We start from the raw sequence: 19,743 nt of genomic DNA on the forward strand, positions 1-19,743 counted from the left end.
ATAAAATTAATTCTATCCCTAACAGAAACAGTAGCCACTGTGATTCATGCAAATAAACAAATTCAAAATTATCTCCCGGCCTTGACAGCCCTTCTTTCAGCAAAAGTACACAGCAGAAATCAAAAGTTGGAAGTAAATTTAAAGTATTTGAAAGGATTATTCAAAAATCAACATTTCCAAACCTTGAAACCCTAAACAACTCCACAAAGCTCTAATCAATATTAACTGTGGTGAAGGATAGAGGTAAAGAAAGATAACTCAACACCTGAAAATGAGACCAAGAAAACAGCCTCCTTGAAATGCGAGATAGTACAATTAGTTAAACAGTAACCCTCAAAAAGATAAATTCAAGGCCGGGCATGGTGTTGCCTGTAATCCCAATGCTTTGAGAGGCTGAGGCAGGCAGATGGCTTGGGCCCAGGAGTTTGAGACTAGCCTGGGCAAACATGATGATACCCTGTCTTTACAAAAAAATACAAAAATTAACTGGGCATGGTGTTGTGTGCCTGTAGTCCCAGCTGCTCCAGAGGTTGAGATGAGAGGATCGCTTGAGCTCAGGAGGCAGAGGTTGCAGTGACCTGTGATCATGCCATTGTACCCCAGCCTGGGTGACAGAGTCAGACCCTGCCTCAAAAAAAAAAAAAAAAAAAAAAAAGATAAATTCAAATCCTAATCCCTGGTACCTGTGAACATGACCTAATTTGGCAAAAGGGTCTTTACAGATGTAATTAAATTAACAATCTTGAGATGAGATTAGTTTCATTTCATCCAATCATTTCATCTCCTCCTAAATCCAGTGACTGTTGTCCTGTAACAGGAAGAAAAGGGAGATGAAGAAATAGAGACACAGGGGCAGTCAATATGAAGACATTTGCAGAGATTAGAGTGATGTGTCTACAAGCCAAGGAACATCACGAATTGCCAGTAGCCACCAGAAGCTAGGAGAGATGCATAAAATGGATTCTCCTCCAGAGGTCCCGGAAGGAACCAACCCTGCTGATTATGGACTTCTGGCCTCCAGAACTGAGAAAGAATAAATTTCTATTTGTGGTAATTTGTTACAACAGCCTTAAGAAATGAATACAGACAGTGAGTAGCTACTTACTTCCGCAGTGCCAAGGGCTCCCCAGTGGTTGGGCTGAGCTCTGATTTCCAGTAGAGTCAAGTGTACTTTGAAGAGCCTGTGTATTAATGTAGCAGGGGTCATCAAAGAGATCCACTCGGCACGTGTGCTTCAATAATGAGGTATCTCGTTGGGACTGCACCCCTCTTGGATGGACATTACCTGTAATGATTAGTAGTGATCAATACATTATGTTTTTTGCTTTGTAAATAGTAAATAGAGTCATGTTTGAGTCTAGAATTCATAGAAACCTAAAGGCCATGCCCCACCCTATACAATGATTGAACATTTAACTTTTAGGTTTGACCTGGAAAATCAAAAGAAGCACCAGTCTCTGAGAGAAAGCCACCCTCTCACTGGGCTTCTTTCCCCTCTCGGACCCAGCCCCCAGCCAACCAACTGCATCAACAGCAGACAGAAGACAAGCAAGAAGATCTAAAGAGGACTGACCGGTCATGGAAGAAAGAGGGCTGATAGTCTCAGCAAACAGCACAAACCCACACTCAACACTGCTCAGAGGGGTTGCCCAGGAATCAGGAAAACACACATGTCATATTGAACTTGAATATCTATAATTAAACTCTTTTTCAAAACTGATTAATTTTAAATCCTTATTTCCTGTGAACTAAATTAATTTATAAATAAGAAATGAATGAATGAATACAATAAAATTCTTAAGAGTAGGAAGTCTGGCTTCTTTCTATGCTCAAAGTTTGCTCTTGCCAACCCCAGCCTTGCACCAATTGCTGATGTTTAATTCTGTTATTCAATGAAAAGAACTCAAGCCTCAGGTTATCTCCTCCTCCTCTATTAATCTGTCCTCTCCCCTTCCATTCTATTCTACACATTGTAGCTCAAATAATCTTTTGAAAACTGCAAATCCGGTCATATTTCTCAGAAGTTTCATATACCTCTTCAATTGCTTCCCATGCTCTTTAACAAGCTGTAGGCCCTGCTGTGTCTACCCAGCTACCCTTCTTCCTCTCTCCTCCCCAGCCTCTGTCTGGGATCACACTGGCTTTCCTGCAGTATGATCTCACATCGAAAGGCTGTCTCCTCTAATTAACATGTTCTTCTCTCCTTTTCTCCATCACCGTCATCCTTCAGATGTTAACTTAAACATCTCTATCTTTAGGAAGGCCTTCCCTGACCTTCCAGACCAGACTAGATCTCTGCTTTCCTAGCAGTTTTCACTAGACCTCTAATATGGGTTGGCTGTGTCCCCACCCAAATCTCATCTTGAATTGTAATAATCTTCATATGTCAAGGGCAGGGTCAGGTGGAGATAACTGAATCATGGGGGCAGTTTTACCTATACTGTTCTCCTCCTACTGAATGAGTCTCAGATCTGACGGTTTTACAAATGGGAGTTCTGCAAAAGATCTTTTGCATGCTGCCATGTAAGATGTGCCTTTGCTTCTCCTTTGCCTTCTGCCATGATTGTGAGGCCTCCGCAGCCATGTGGAACTGTGAGTCCATTAAACCTCTTTCCTTTATAAATTACCCAGTCTTGGGTATGTCTTTATTAGCAGCATAAGACCAGATGAATACAACCTCCAAAGTCCATATCATGTGAGTAATTCATTCTATTATTTAAGTTCTATTCTATTATTTAGTTAAACAGAATATGTGCTAGCCATATAGCTAGCCAACTGTGCTCAGGGTCATCATGAGGCTGCACCTGAACTAGTGACATTCCTTTGCCATAATGAAAGACAACATTAGTCCTTCTATTGCTTTAGTCATTAAACCTTTTCAGTGTGGTCCAAGGACCAACCACATATTGAATTTCATATCAGGGTGAATAATGCTATGATACTTGTAACTCATAGTATGGAAACTAAGAATACACCAAGATGGAAACTAAGAATACACCAAGCAGGAGAAGCCCAGTCAGAAATCTGCAGTCTTGGCCGGGCGCGGTGGCTCAAGCCTGTAATCCCAGCACTTTGGGAGGCCGAGACGGGCGGATCACGAGGTCAGGAGATCGAGACCATCCTGGCTGACACGGTGAAACCCCGCCTCTACAAAAAAATACAAAAAACTAGCCGGGCGAGGTGGCCGGCGCCTGTAGTCCCAGCTACTCGGGAGGCTGAGGCAGGAGAATGGCGTGAACCTGGGAGGCGGAGCTTGCAGTGAGCTGAGATCTGGCCACTGCACTCCAGCCTGGGCCACAGAGCAAGACTCCGTCTCAAAAAAAAAAAAAAAAAAAAAAAAAAAAAAAAAAGAAATCTGCAGTCTTACCAACTGCTTCTCCTTTACTCCTTGCCTGTCAGCTGTGACATGTCATCTTGAAATGTGCCATGCTCTATATGTGGGGTATCCTAAAACAGGAGTGAGGTTTCTACAGACAGAGGAGTTGACAGGGTGCCTCATTTGTTTTGTACATTTTGCCACATAAAAGACAGTTTCCATTTGCTTAAGTGGATTTATAAGTTACATTATCTAGTTTAAACTAAACTTGCTTTTACAAATGGAAAGTGGCTAAAAAATTACTGCAAAGAAATGAAGGATTAAGGATAATTCTTTTAGTACAAGCTCCTCCTTAACTGCATTATGAGCTTATAAACAAGAATGGTCTAATCAGATCAGAGCTTTGGCCCCTCAAATGTTCAAATTATCAGGAATTAAATCTATTTTCTTTTTCAATAAATGCTCTAAATGCATACTAGACCTTGAGATATTATCTAATGATAGCATCCAGCTGTTGTAATTAGCAAGTCTTTGTAAAAAATGTTTATCATTTACTCTAAATTTTCCTATATTTGTGTGTTTTATGATATATGCATATTAATATATTAGCACATGTGTATACAACTTATACATTATTAAATAACCATTTATGTAGGAATACCTGCTTATAAAAATTTACTGAAAGTGAAATAAAATAAAAAGTGCTTGAAAGTGGCTAAGTCAGTTTTTTTTTTATTTTAAGTTAACATCTCACCCTGTCACCCAGGCTTCAGTGTATTGGTGCAATCACAGCTTACTGCAGCCTCAAACTCCTAGGTTAAAGTGATCCTCCCGCCTCAGCCTCCAGAGTCACTGCGATTACAGGTGTGAGCTACCGGGCCTGGCTAGAAGTCAGCTTTTAAATTCATATGGACCTGAGTTCAAATCCCTGTGGTATCTCTTACTATCTGAGTGGTCTGGGATGAGTTAATTAACCTCTCTAAGACTCAGTTTTCTTATCTGTAAAGTGTGGGTGCCTGGCTTAAAATACTGTTGTGAGGACTAAGTGAAATAATATTGGTGAGACACTGAGCATAGTGCCTGCCTTATAGCAGGTATTCGATAAATAGTTCCCACTGATGCTCAGTTATTATTTAGTCATTGATGCTGGGCCTCCATACATGATGCTTATCTCTTACTGCAATATCCTCCCCCTCCTTTTCTTTACCTAATTCTTATTTGTCCTTTAAGATTCTGCTCTGAAACCATCTTTTTCAGGAAGCCTTCCCCTGAATCCTTCCCTCCCCAAGGTCGGGAATGGTGCCACTTCATGATATACTGCAAGAATCTGTTTACTTTTGTCTTCCCCTTGAGACTGCAAATTCCTCGTGTCCTTGAGGAAAGACTAGAACCCATCTAGTCTGTGTATCTTCTGCACCTTCAGTGCTTGGGATGAAGCACGTGCTCAAAAGAAAAATGTTTATCAGCTGACTGGACAAATAACTGCATGTCTATCCAATCTTCCTTTGTTGACATATTTAACCCCACCACGTTTTGAAGACTCTGGATCAACCCATAGCACAGGGTGATAATGCATCTGCCCCTCACAAAGCGTTAGCCTGAGCTAACCACATCAATTTTACCATCCCGTAGGATGACACCAAAAGCATCGGTGTTTATGTCCAGCTTCTCTTGAAAACTGCCACCTGTAAGTGCACAATAGCATACTGAAAAAAAAAGAAAGAAACTGCCATCCGTTTCTTTTTCATATATGCCATCATATTTAAGTTGGTAATGTTGCCTTAAATTTAAAAAAAGCCCACCCCGGACCCAAATTTAAAATCATTCTAGGCTGAAGTGTATGGTTCACGAGGGCTTAGACACACGTGCCAGCTAGTATGCCTTCCAAAAGTTCTTTGTGCCAAGTATTACTCCAAGACCCTATCCAACTTTCCTAAGAGAAGATTTGTAGAGGAAAATAAATATATACAAAGTGTATACACTGTAAGTAACAACATTTTAAAGTGTAAGCCCTTAAGGTTTGTGGGAACTTAATGTCTTTTTGATTAAAAATATCAACATTTCAATTTTAACTGGAAGGTCAGGGAAACATTATTCTATTTCGCTAATTGTTGTTTTCCATGAGGGATTTTTTCCACAAGTATGAAGGATAAGGATCTTTTCTATGTCTAGTGATACACAGAATTAACTCTTTCAACAACCAGAGGCTACTGCAGTATTTAGAATACACTGGAATTCAAGTTTGAAGTCAATATTTGAATAAATGAATGTCTTGGGAGGTTACTGAAAATTTTTCTATAGGTATCTCTCAAATGCCTATATATGAATCTCTGGGAAAAGCCACAAAAACTACGTATTTTCTATTCTGGCAACTGTTCTTAATTACTCATTGGTAAAGAATTTCGGATTACTTTAAAAACACATGCCCAAGTAGGCCAAGTGCAGTGGGTCACACCTGTAATCCCAGCACTTTGGGAGGCCAAGGCGGGCGGATCACCTGAGGTTGGGAGTTCGAGACCAACCTGACCAACATGGAGACACCCCATCTCTACTAAAAACACAAAATTAGCCGGGCATGGTGGCGCATGCCTGTAATCCCAGCTACTCGGGAGGCTGAGGCAGGAGAATCGCTTGGACCCGGGAGGCAGAGGTTGCAGTGAGCCGAGACGGAGCCATTGCACTCCAGCCCGGGCAACAAGAGGGGAATTCCATCTAAAAAACAAACAAACAAACAAACAAACAAAAAAAACATATGTCCAAGTAATCACAGACAGGTCTCAAGGTAAGATTACCTGATTTATAGGTGCCTAGGGATAAAATGACACTGTGGTAGGAATCTCCCTCCTGCCATAGTAGGAGGGAGACCTTACATGTCATGGCCACTGGGACATGGGTTGAGTCCTTCTATCCCACCATGGTTTTACTAGTAAAGGTCTGGAGAGATAGCCTATGAGCATTCTGGTTCCTCACTGGAACTCAGAAATGGCTTTTTTATGGAAATGATGTTGTAATTCAGTGATTTACGGGGGAGCAAAGTATCTAGGCAGAGGACTTCTCTTAACTGCAAACACCATCTCACCTCCTCAAGATTCTGAAGTTCCCAGTTACAATCATTACCATAGCATCTTGGGCTTTGAAGCACTCATCATACTTGTAGGCATTTGTTTAAGGTGTGTCTTCCTGGCTAAACTGCAAACTACAAGAGTGCCAGTTGTGTCTCTAGCTCTAGCACCTAGCACAGTGCCTGACCCATGGGAAGTCCTCAATAAGTAGTCATTAAATAAAGAGTTGAATAAATTAAGAATTTATGCATGAGATAAAATAGGACATGGAGGTCCAAGTGAGCTTCAGTACAGGGGAGAACATGATTGCAATACCACAAGGCATGCATGATACATTCCTGACTATTAAATCCTTAGGTTAAGAACCTCCAGGATGAGGGAAAGGAGAGAGGAAGGAAGTATGGCTGCCAGAGAGCGTAACTTTTAAGAGATTCATACTTACCATTAATTTAATTTGTTTAGTAATGTTATTAAAGATTGGTTTGGAATTTTAAATAACTTTAAAGAATGGCATGGAATTTTAATTTCTATCATAAGAAGGCATGCTTTTACAGAACTTAAAATACTGCCTTAGCCCTGGCATGGTGACTCACGCCTGTGATCCCAGCACTTTGGGAGGCCAAAGGAGGTGGATCACTTGAAGTCAGGAGTTTGAAACCAGGCTGACCAACATGGTGAAACCCATTTCTACCAAAAATACAAAAATTAGCTGGGCGTGGTGGCGGGTGCCTGTAATCTCAGCTACTCAGGAGGCCGAGGCAGGAGAATTGCTTGAACCCGGGAGGCTGAGGTTGCAGTGAGCCGAGATTGCGCCATTGCACTCCAGCCTGAGCCACAGAGTGAGACTCTGTCTCAAGAAAATAAATAAATAAAAATAAAATAAAATAAAATAAAATAAAATAAAATAAAATAAAATAAAATAAAATGCTGCCTTAGTTCACTATTCTGTTTACAAGATAGAGGAAGGTGGTAATCATACCTATACCAGAAAGAATAAATCTTCATATATCCTTCATGATATAAAAATAATAAAATTAATATATTACATTGGTGTAATTCCATAAGAAATAAAAAAGTACCCTTGGAAGTGACTGTCTTGTAGATGGCAAGTTCCTGCTAATTTAGTTTGAGTTCTTAAATATGGTTATCCCTCTTTATACTCCACTGCATTATTTACACAGTTCAGTCATCTCCCCCTCTAAAAGTGTAAAACTTTCCTTCCTGAAGAAATAAATATGCTCAACAACTAATAGGAATTAAAATGACTCACAGTATAATTTGTTTTAATTAAAATATATTTCCAATCTGATAGTTGATGCTGTGGAAACGTTTTGTCCAACATCAATGATCACATGCAGTAATAAAACATTTAATACTCTGGCAAGTATGGGGTGGACAAGCTCCTAATTGAGACTCTCACATTTCAGACATCCTTTTGTTCCCTGTGCCATGCCAGAATAAAGGTTTTAACTTAATCCTAAAGGATCTGACAGGCATCAATTTTCACATTAGCTTACTCTTGATCTTTGAAGTAGAACTCCCTTGGGTTTCGAGCAGAGAAAGCACCTTTCCAGAGAGAGAGCTTTCATGATGTCAAGGCAGTAAAAGACTCCATAAAGCAAAACCATCAGCATGGCAGATCGCACAAGAGCAAGGGAGAACCATGAACCTTCCTAGTGACACATATGCAACATTCTGGGCCTCTCTGAGAAGCCTACAGCCAAAGGATTGTGTGTTTAGTGGCAGATACCTGACTTTTCAATGAAGTATTTAAGAGCAAGGGCCACACATGTCCATAGGACTTACAAGGAATAAGGAGGGTGGCAGATGGAGAAGGGCATTGTACATACCTATTGCCCTGCTTTGTTCTAAACAGTTCTCATATACACTGCTGCACTTGGAGTTTCCAGGCTGCATGAACAACAAATTATGAAACATTTACAAACATAGTACACATTCATAAACTTAAAAGAAAAAATTAATAATACTCCCAGAAGAATATAGCAGACTTCACTTTCTGACACAGGAAATGTTTGACAAGTAAGAAAAGTAAACTGATATTTTGGGTGAACAGTGTACACTTTTCATAGTTCATCACCTTGGAGTTGCAGAGTTGGTTCTGATTGGGCTGCGGGATTCTAAAAGCTACCAGTGTCCTGTGTCCTGAGGGTTACTGCTTCTGCTTGAGAAGTCGCATTCTAGAACTCAATCCAAGTCTCAGCCAGAAAGTGATTTTCAGGACATTGCTATAAACACTGGCCATGTAGCCAACCTCTATCTAACTTTGAATTGGTAGATTGGATCTCTACTCTACTCAGGTTTGTGCCAGGCTCACGTCTCACCCTTGAAAATCTCATCCAGAGAGCTTCGATCATCCCTGTACATACAATCTCATCAGCAATATACTGGAGGGAGGGATCCGCTTGATGCCTTTGAGATGGGCAGTGTCTTTGGAAAGATTAGTTTGGCAGCACTGTGCAGGAGGGTTTGAGGGAATGAGATTGGAGTCAGGAAAGGGTCTTTCAGAATCATCTAGGCAAGTGAGGACCAGTACTTAGAAAGAGGCAGTAGAAGTGGAAAAGTTTGGATAGACTCAAAACATATTTTCATGGTAGAATCCTAGGTCTTGAAGACTGAACTGATATGGGGCCCAAAGTGTGAGAACAACAGAAGATTATAGATTAATGAAAGATTGTCAGTGCCATTAATAAACACGAGTAAATCAGTAGAGGAATCAAGTTTGGAGTCAGGGAGAAAATGCTGAGTTCAACCTTGATATAGATAAGCAATGTAGTGCAGTGCGGCATTACAGCTACAGAGATACATAAGAGCCAAAGACAGAGAAGTTAGAGGAAGTGTGTACACAGGTGGCCCGCCAGAAGCAAGATAAAGGCCCAGGGTAGAGCCTGGGAGAGTGCTAATGTGGTGGTATGGCGGGGCTTGTGTTTTTATTGGAGGAGATGAAATAAAGGATAACGTAAAAAGGTACGACTTACTTTGAAACATATCAAAAATAAGATGGATCAATGGATGATAATCAGCTATATATGTAATAAAGCAAATATAATAAAATGTTAATTGTAGAACTGAGACGGTGAGTTTGTGAGTGTTCACTGCATAATTCTTTCAAATAGTCTATACGTTTAAAAATACTCATAATAAAATGTTGGAAAATGTGAAAAAATGAAAGGACAGCAGCGACTAGAGATGCAGAAAGAGAATGATAAGGTGGAAATGTTTTGGAAGCTTACAGAAGAGGTCTCAAAAAATAAGAGGTGGGGCCAGGTGTGGTGGCTCACACTTGTAATCTCAGCAATTTTGGGAGGCCGAGGCAGGCAGATTACCTGAGGTCAGGAGTTTGAGACCAGCCTGGCCAACATGGCAAAACCCTGTCTCTACTAAAAACACAAAAATTAGCTGGGCATGGTGGCATGCATCTGTAATCCCAGCTCCTTGGGAGGCTGAGGCAGGAGAATCACTTGAACCCGGGAGGCAGAGGTTGCAGTGAGCCGAGATCACGCCACTGCACTCCAGCCTGGGTGACAGAGTGAAACTCTATCTCAAAAATAAATAAATAAATAAATAAAATAAAAATAAAAAATAAAAAAATTAAGAGGTGGAAGTCTTAGCCATAGCAATCAGGCAAGAGAAAGAGATAAAAAACATACAAATAGGAAAAGAATAAGTCTATTTTTCTTCACTGACTATATGATTCTATACCTAGAAAACAGCAGACTCTGCCAAAAGGCTCCCAGAACTGATAAACTTCAATAAAATTTTGGGACACAAAAGCAATGTACAAAAATCAGTAGCATTTCTATACACCAATAACATTCAAACTGAGAGCCAAATCAAGAACACAATTTGACTTACAATAGCCACCAAAATATAATAAAATAAAATACCTAGGAATACATCTAACTAAGGAGGTTAAAAGTCTCTACAAGGAGAAAAAGAAAACACTGCTGAAAGAAATCACAGATGACACAAATGAAAAAGCATTCCATGCTTATGGATTGGAAGAATCAATATAATAAAAATGGCCATACTAGCCAAAGCTATCTACAGATCCAGTGCTATTCCAATAAAACACCAACATCATTTTCCCCAGAAAATGATGTTTCATATGGAACCAAAAAATGAGCTCAAATAGCCAAAGCAATCCTAAGCAAAAAGAACAAAGCCAGAGGCATCACATTATCTGACTTCAAACTACACTATAAGCCTACAGTAACCAAAATAGCATGGTACTGGCACAAAATCACACACGTAGACTAATGGAACAGAATAGAGAACCCAGAAATAAAGGTGCACACCTGCAGCCATTTGATCTTTGACAAAAGTAAGCAATGGGGAAAATACTCCCTATTCAATAAGTGGTGCTGAGATAGCTGGCTAGCCATATGCAAAAGAACGAAACTGGGCCCTTACTTTTCACCATATACAAGATGTATTAAATATATAAATCTAAGACCTCAAATTGTAAGAATCCTAGAAGTAAACTTAGGAAATCTATTCTGGACATCAGCCTTCAGAAAGAATTTGTGACTACATCCTCAAAAACAATTGCAACAAAAATAAAAATAGACAAGTGGGACCTAACTAAAGAGCTTCTAAGCACAGCAAAAGAAACTATCAACAGAGTAAACAGACAATCTACAGAATAAAGAAAATATTCACAAACACTGTGCATCCAAATAGGTCTAATATGTACAATCTATAAGAAACTTAATTCAACAAGCATAAAACAACCCCACTAAAAAGTGGGCAAATTTCATGAACAGACATTTCTCTAAAGAATACATACAAGCAGCCAACAAACATAGGAAAAGATGCTCAACATCACTAATCATCAGAAAAGCACAAATCAAAACCACAATGAGATACCATCTCACACCAGTCAGAATGGCTATCATTAAAAAGTCAAAAATACAGATGCTGGCGAGGCTGCAGAGAAAGGGGAATGCTCATACACTGTTGGTAGGAATGTAAACTAGTCCAGTCACTGTGAAAAGCAGTTTGGAGAGTTCTCAAAGAACTTAAAACAGCACTGCCATTTGACCTAGCAATCCTAACTACTGGGTATACACCCAAAGGAAAATAAATTGTTCTATCAAAAAGACATATGCATGCATATGTTCATCGCAGCACTATTCACAATAGCAAAGACATGGAATCAATCTAGGTGCCCATCAATGGTGGACTGGATAAAGAAAATGTGGTACATATACACCATGGAATACTATGCAGCCAGTCACAAAAAAAGAATAAAGTCATATCCTTTGCAACAACATGGATGCTGCTGGAGGCCATTATCCTAGGTGAATTGACACAGGAACAGAAAACCAAATACCACATGTTCTCACTTATAAATAGGAGCTAAATATTGGGTACTAATGGACATAAAGATGGCAACAATTGACACTGGGGACCACTAAAAGGGGGAGGGAAAGAGGGAGGCAAAGGCTGAAAAGCTGTCTGTTACTATGCTCACTACCTGGGTGATGGGATCATTTGTATCTCAAACCTCAGCATCGTGCGATATACTGATGTAACAAATGTGCACACATACTCCCTGAATCTAAAATAAAGATTGAATTTAGTACCCATGGACGCAAAGAAGGGAACAATAGACACGCGGGGGCCTATGTGAGGGTGAAGGGTGGGAGAAGGGTGAGGATTTAAAAACTACCTACCAGGTATTATGCTGGGTGACAAAATTATCTATATGCCAAACCCCCAAGACAAACAATTTACCCTTGTTAACAAACCTGCACATGGACCCCTGGAGCCTAAAATAAAAGGTGGAAAGAAAAAAAACTAAAACTGAAATAAAAGTTGAAATTATAAAAGTAAAAACAACAACAAAGAAGAGGGGTCAAACATTATAAAACAGACACAGAACACTGAAGAATAGATTTAGCAATTAAACCACTGGTGACCATTGTAAAAGTAACTTCCATCAAGTTATCAAGCCGAGCTCAGCTCTTCCAGTATAGTACACATGTTAACACAAAGACAGGGACGATGCTTTCTAGAAGTCTGTGGGTGAAAGGAAGATGACAAGGAGGTGGAACATTATTAGGTTGGGTTGAGGGAGTCCAAGTTTTTTGCAGGCAGAAGGAACCAATAGAGAAAGAGCGAAGACTGAGACAGAAGTTACTGGACAGAACTAGGACACAGAGTTGGCAGGAGAGGATTGGATGAGAAGCACAGGGAAAAGATTAGCTTTGGAGATAGTTGCTAAGGAAGAGAAGCAAGGAGAGCATGGGCAGACTTAGAGCTGTGGAGGGGTGAAGCTGAGGATAACATGTTGGATCGCCTCAGTCTTCCAGTGAAGCGAGATATGAGATCATCTGCTGAGGCTACAATTGGGGGATTAGGAGTAAAAATGATCTAGTGCAGCCTCTGACAGTTATTCACTCTCCGGCTCTGTATTTGAGGAAGACAGGACTTTCTCTAAACTAGCATTTGGAAATCCTCAAAGTAAAGGCTCTAGTGATAAGGGCAGAATTGCACTGCTGGGTCCAATAAGAATAAAACATTACATACCAAATAGCACAACTTTTCACACCGTATGGGGCAGTAAGCCATTTGTTCCGTGGCTTGAACTTTGATCCGCATATCGGAAACACCACCGGCTGGTGGCTGCTTCCCTGGAATTTCATTGTAATATTCATGATCTTCTCTCTCCTCGGCATGGCTATCAATATGCACCTCCTCACTGCGAAGGAAAAAAGAATCCTCAAAAGGCTGAGCGAAAATTCAAATACTGTAAGGGATGCAAGGGGATCAGAACCAAGCAAATCATCCTGAAAAACTTTGCATTCATGTTTTCAGTTTATAGCCGTGCTTCAGTGATGTTAAACATCTGGATGGAAGCAGTCAGATGGTTGAGTTGTTTAGCTTTCTGTAGACAAAATGGGGTAAGCCAATAGAAAGTGCCAAAGGGATGCTTCTGTGTCTCCTCCAGTGATAAAAACAATGATAATAACAATATATGAACTCCCTAAATGTCAGACATTTTTGTCATAAGATTATAAAAATACAAAGTATTCTTGAGTATCTCCAGCACACTTTGATTGTTCCATTTTGGAAATGTTTTGCCCACATAAAATTTAAATATTGTTCTTTGGGTACAGGGCCTGTCCCGGTTTATTAATCCAAGATGAAAAAAAATAATAAGAGAGCTATGGCCAGCTATCTTGTCTGCACAGAACTGGAGGGGTATATGGGATTAATAAAGAAATATTAGAACCATATGTGGTGAGTGGGTAGATTTATATAAACATGAAATTGTTTTAAAAATTGAAACAGGGCAAGACAAACAAACAAACAAACAGAGTTTTCTTCCAAATTGGAATCAGGGATAGTTTCTTACAAAAAAAAAAAAAAAAAAGAATAAATCAAGTCTATTTGGATTGAACTGATTCAACTGACAACTCACACAGTTTTGCTGGGTTCATTACGTGCCAATAAAATGATAGCACTAAGACAGAAGTGCTATCCTGGGAAAAATTCAGCATCAAAGCCTCCTGGTAACCCCCTCTCCTTTGCTACCCTAGACTACATCATAAAAGGAGATCTCCAAACTGAGTATTTGTTGATACACAACGTGACAAACCAGAGGAAAATGCATTTTAAAGTACCTAAGAGTTTTGTTTCTCCGGCATGAATTGTGTGAGCCAGAGGCATCCCTGCATTCCACACTCGGTGGAGTCTGACAGGCCTGAAGGGGTTCAGCTTTCATTGCAGACTTTCTGTGCCTTAGAACAACCAAATTCTTGGGTCCCATCATGTTCCACTCCAACCACAGTTTAGCTGGAGCCTATCTATTTACGTTGCAAACCAACTGACAGGAATTCCTACAAGAGACATTTAATCCTTATTTTGTTCTTTGTTCTTGCTGTTTTTTTTTTTTTAACTGATATGCAAAGGATCTGGGGTTGAATCAAATCTAAGAAGTTTATTGATGTTTATTATTTTGATTTCAATTAATTAATTCAAAGCTCTTTATAGTGCTAGAATAACAGAAATAATCTCTTCTTACTTTTAGTGAAAAGGGATCTACTCTTTTGATCTTGTTATAAAGCAAGAGGATATAACTGGATAAATATGAATGGAAGGAAAATATTATTTTGTACTGAGACTGTGTCTATTTGTAAGAAAAAAATTACTAATTTTATTAGTTCATTTTAAAATGCCACATGAATGTTATATACACACACAAATAAATATATACAGAAAACTGCACACACATATATATATAGTCAAATTATAAAACTCTTGGCTGACCTTTCACAAGACGTATCTAAAGAAGGATTTTTCAAGTACTGTTTAAACCGGAGTTCAAAAGCCTGCCCTATGGTATTTATGACGTCTTGGGCCATTCCATTGTGGCATTCCAATATGTGACAGGCTGCAAGAGGACATACAAAAAACAATATAATAAATTTTTAGAAAGAGAAGATTACATAAAACCAAAATACTTCAAAACCATTTACTGATAATTGAATAAAAGGGAGCAGGGCTACAAGTTCTCTGCAGCCATGAAACAGTATAAAGAATACTTCACATTTCACATGAATCAAAGAGAAGAAACATTCAAATTTTACATCAAAATATATCGAACACTTACAAATTGGGGGCTCAAGGCAGGGATTTGGGGGCCACATTTTCACAAAAGTACACTGATTTGACTAATAATGTGACTAATGTTTAACTGCTAGCTCTTGAATTCAATGTAAACGATGCTTAGGGCAGTAATCTACACAGAGGGCGAAGTTTGAGGTTTCATCTTTGTCCTCTTTGCATGGTATGTTTTGGAAGGCTGAAAAAATATGACTTTCCAAATCACTTCCAAAAGTGGGGAATGAGCTGTTGGTAAAGATAGGGGCTTTGGAATACCAACGCCCTCCCCTGCCGCCACCCCTTTTCCCTGTCATTGCTACTACAAAGCACTGAAAAGTACAGCAATCCCTATCTTTGAAATTCCACTAAAGAACTATCTTCAATAAGCATCAAAATCAGCATTGGGTGAAGGTGTCATTACCAGAAGATATAAGAGTTTATATTTGATACTTTTTCTGAAACACAGTCACCAGGAACGCACTAGTTTTCACACACAAATGAACAAGTTGGTGCGCTGGCAGGCATCCTACTATCATAAATGGGTAAGCAAATCTGCTGCTGCCACTGAAAAGAGGAGCTTGTGGTTAGGTACTGTAAGTTAATCCCTCTACCATATGTAACATCATTCCTGCCTTGGTGAGAATATGGCCTTGCAATATGAAGATATAATGACTGAAGTTTCCTAACGATGACCTAGAAAGAGTTCTAAGGATGGCTTAAAGACAGAGGCAACAAGTCTCACGATGAAGTTTTACAAAGGAACACTGGGATAACCTGAAGAATTGAGAGATGAGGAAAAGTCCAAAAACAGTTTAATATACACAAGACTGTTGTAAAAATTGTCAGCTATTCTCTGAGAATAGGAAAGCAGGGGAGAGGCAATGGGCTTAAAGGAGTGCATGGAGAATCAGACTACATACCAGGGAAAGTATCTTGGGTCTCAGCATTTTGAAAATAAACCTGGAACACATTACTAAAAGGGATATCTGAGGAGAGGAGAGACAGTTGTCTTTATGGACTGGTTTAACTATGCTAACTTGGAAACATGATTTTATGCTTTGTATCTTCTTGGAAAAAATTCGTATTTATTTGAAGTAAAAGGCAATTCATTGATACCTAATAGAATTTGTAGAGTTGATAACAGTAAGTTATAACAGAACCTATAACAGTGTTTCTTAGCCTTATGTTAATAATCATCTCAAGGAATCTCAGATATTCTCATTCCAAAACTAATTTGACTTCTACTTAAAAATGTTGTCTGAACACTTTTGAAACGTGTGTGTGTGTGTATGTGTGATGGTGGTGGGGTGGTATTACTAAATCAAACAAGGCTAAGGTGTCAAATCTTCATTCTTATAAAGTTGCCCCTTTAAAATACAAATTTGATCCTGAAATAGACTTAGGAGCTAATTCCAGTTTTGAAACCCAGTTAAGAATATCTATAAATTTATATCTTTCCCACCAAAGGAAAATATTTGGTCTATCTTTAGACTGCCATTTTATATTGTTCCTATATTTTTCTCCACAGTAGCTTTACATAGTGACCAACAGATAGAAAGTGTTCTAAACATAGTTGTTGAATGAATAAATACTGACTTCTCTGAATCATATGAATAGTTCCACTGTATGAAATTGTCTTTGAGTTGTTTGAAGTGAGAACTGCAGTGGGTCCCTGCAGTGGGACATGTTCTTATAGCCACTAGGTGATATAAATTATTTCTTTGGTCATTCGTGGAAATAGTCTCCTTTTTGCTAGTCAGGCCTCATATCCCGAGACCCAAAAAGTACCCTTGGAGATGTATCCTCCAGTTGAGCCAAGAGAAGCTGTGTTACATTATAAGAAAAGGTAATTCACTAGTCCCAGATACTTGGAAGGCTTAAAGGAGGGAGGAAAGAGGTTCACTTGAGCCCAGGGGTTGCAGGCTCTAGTGTACTGTGATCACACCTGTAAACAGCCACTGCACCCCAGTCTAGGCAACATTGCAAGACCCTGTCTCTAAAAAAGAAAGAAAGAGAGAGAGAAAGCGAGCTTACATAATATCAAATATGGCTTAAATGATAAAATATCTCCTAACACTAATATGCTAGCAACCTAATCAAACAAATACTTTTTTTTTTTTAAGAAAAGGTAATCCTTTTGTTTTTAATCTCATAAATTCTCAGTCCAATCAAAAATGAAGTCAAGGCCAGGTGTAGTGGCTCACGACTGTAATTCCAGCACTTTGGGAGGCTGAGGCAGGTGGATCACTTGAGGTCAGGAGTTCAAGACTAGCCTGGCCAACATGGTGAAACCCCATCTCTACTAAAAATACAAAAAAAAAAAAAAAAAAAAAAAATTGGCTGGGCATGGTGGCAGGTGCCTGTAATCCCAGTTACTTGGGAGGCTGAGACAGGAAAATCGCTTGAACCTGGGAGGCAGAGGTTGCAGTGAGCCAAGATGGTGCCATTGCACTCCAGTCTGGGTGACAAGAGTGAAACTCCATCTCAAAATAATAATAATAAATAAAAATAAAGTCAAAATAAAAAGTCATATCAAAATGGAAACAACAATTTTTGCAATTTTATTTTTTCTTAGGATTGAGGAGATGTTGAGAGATAAAGATGAGGAAGATAATGAGAGAAGCAGGATACTTAAGTATAAATAAATGAATAAATAAATAAATATGAAAAGCTAAATTGTACTTCCAGTGAGGGAGATGAGAGAATAGGATGTTTAAAAGAACTCTGTGAAAAGATTCAGATCTGAGTTCAAGTTCCAATTATGCCACTATTTATGTGACCTTGAACAAGTCACTTTATGGCAAGGTTCTTGTCTGCCAAGACAACACCCTGAGTCATCTTTGAAGTCCCTTTTTGTTTTACAGAAATCCTATTCTTCCTCTGTCACAGAAGCCCAAACTCTCTGAGGAACAGGGCGGCATGTGGGTACACAGAAATGAATGAATGATTCAAACACATCAACCAACCTCTACCGCTTCTGGTGTACCTCTAGAATCTTTTACTTATCTCAACTTTTCTGATTCTGACGCTTTAAGGTTTGGGTCCTATTCATAGGCTGACGCTATCAACATAATTTTCTGCTTTTCTTTAGATTAGCCTATTACTACCATATTACTTTATTTATTATAGAGACAGGTGTCTCACTATGTTGCTCAGACTGGACTTGAACTCCTGGGCTCAAGTGATCCTCCTGCTTCAGCCTCCCAAGTAGCTGAGACTACAGGCATGCCCCACCACACCCAGCTCGAGAAGACTGGACAAAAATAAAAGAACAAACAGTGGTGTCTGTCTGTCTCCAGGCAAGAAGCAACAGCACACAAACAGACTGACCCCATGCCGATGTTCTGCCCAGTCTCACCACCTCCAGGGAGCACACGTACTTTCACAGTTCCATTGTTGCCACTCATAGACATGCTATGTTGCTCTATGGAAATGGGTTTTTTTAGATTGGTCATGGGACAGGATAGAGGTGGGCTTTGAATCACATATAAATATGCCCATTTCCCAGGATTAGAACCAATTCCAAAAGCTTGGCCAAGAATTGCCCAATTTTCAGCTAAAAGGAAAGAAGATATATATATATATATATATATATATATATATATGTGTGTGTCTATATATAAAAAGAGCCAAGTCACAAAAAAAGAGGGTGCCTTTTCAGCGATGTGGTAACTTTGTTACCATGGCCTGAGCTTGGCTTTCCATGTTGGGAACCAGATGAAAGTCTGGATTTTTTCATCCCACCTGTAGCAGGATGGGCTCACACTCCCAGCCCTGGGTATCAAGTACTACACTAAGATTCAAAAGAACCTGAGATATATATTAGTCTGTCTTTTTTATTTAGAATTAGGTAGTCGAATTAGGTAGTCATAAACAAGAGGATTAGGTAGTCACAAACAAGAGGATTACAACTATTCTTAAAGAATAACAGACCCTTCTTTACTAGTTTTTTATATATATATTTTTGTTTGTTTGTTTGTTTGTGTGTATATGTGTGTGTGTGTGTGTGTGTGTGTGAGACGGAGTCTCGCTTTGTTGCCCAAGCTGGAATGCAGTGGCGCGATCTCGCCTCACTGCAAGCTCCGTCTCCCGGGTTCACGCCATTCTCCTGCCTCAGCCTCCCAAGTAACTGGGACTACAGGCACGCGCCACCACGCCTGGCTAATTTTTTGTATTTTTAGTACAGACCATGTTAGCCAGGATGGTCTCGATCTCTTAACCTCGTGATCCGCCCGCCTCGGCCTCTCAAAGTACTGGGATTACAGGCGTGAGCCACCACGCCTGGCTATATTTGTTTTTAATAAACAGTTTTTTGGTTTTGTTTCTGTCTTTTCCTTTTTATACTTAGAAAACTAGAAATTCAAAAGTTCAGCTTTTCAGGTCAACCACCAGATGGTGCTATGGGATCAAAGCAGGGAATCCTCCATACTTCAGGAAGAAACAACCTCAAAGAGGCAAGCCAGTATTCAGTTGATAGCGAATTAATACCACCAGGACAGTCGTACGCATACTTTATAACTATAAACATAAATAAAAATAAGTGGATTAATTTAAGTTGGTTTTACTGGTTTGGGGTTTTTTTTTTTTTTTTTTTTAAACTTTCTTCAGAGACCCAGAAGCATGGCCTTCCTATATTCAGGTAGTCCAGGCAGTCCAGTCCCCTTCACAGACTATATTCAGAGAAAATATTAAAACATTCCTGGACTGCCACACATTTGGAGTAAGACAATGTGG

The 19,743-nt window shown here is 39.4% G+C and overlaps 1 protein-coding gene across 1 annotated transcript in view; it reads right to left on the reverse strand.

Moving 5' to 3' along the window:
- The window catches only part of SHC4 (SHC adaptor protein 4), a 137,623-nt gene that overhangs the window by 17,494 nt on the left and 100,386 nt on the right, over positions 1-19,743 (reverse strand). The window contains exons 7-10 of the mRNA XM_008016683.3: positions 14,674-14,797; positions 12,931-13,102; positions 8,229-8,289; positions 1,106-1,285 (exon numbers count right to left, since the gene is read on the reverse strand). Coding sequence (XP_008014874.3) covers positions 1,106-1,285; positions 8,229-8,289; positions 12,931-13,102; positions 14,674-14,797 — 537 coding nt within the window. The remainder of the gene's footprint in view (positions 1-1,105; positions 1,286-8,228; positions 8,290-12,930; positions 13,103-14,673; positions 14,798-19,743) is intronic.

The sequence above is a fragment of the Chlorocebus sabaeus genome, chromosome 26 (assembly GCF_047675955.1).
Source record: "Chlorocebus sabaeus isolate Y175 chromosome 26, mChlSab1.0.hap1, whole genome shotgun sequence".
NCBI lineage: Eukaryota > Metazoa > Chordata > Mammalia > Primates > Cercopithecidae > Chlorocebus > Chlorocebus sabaeus.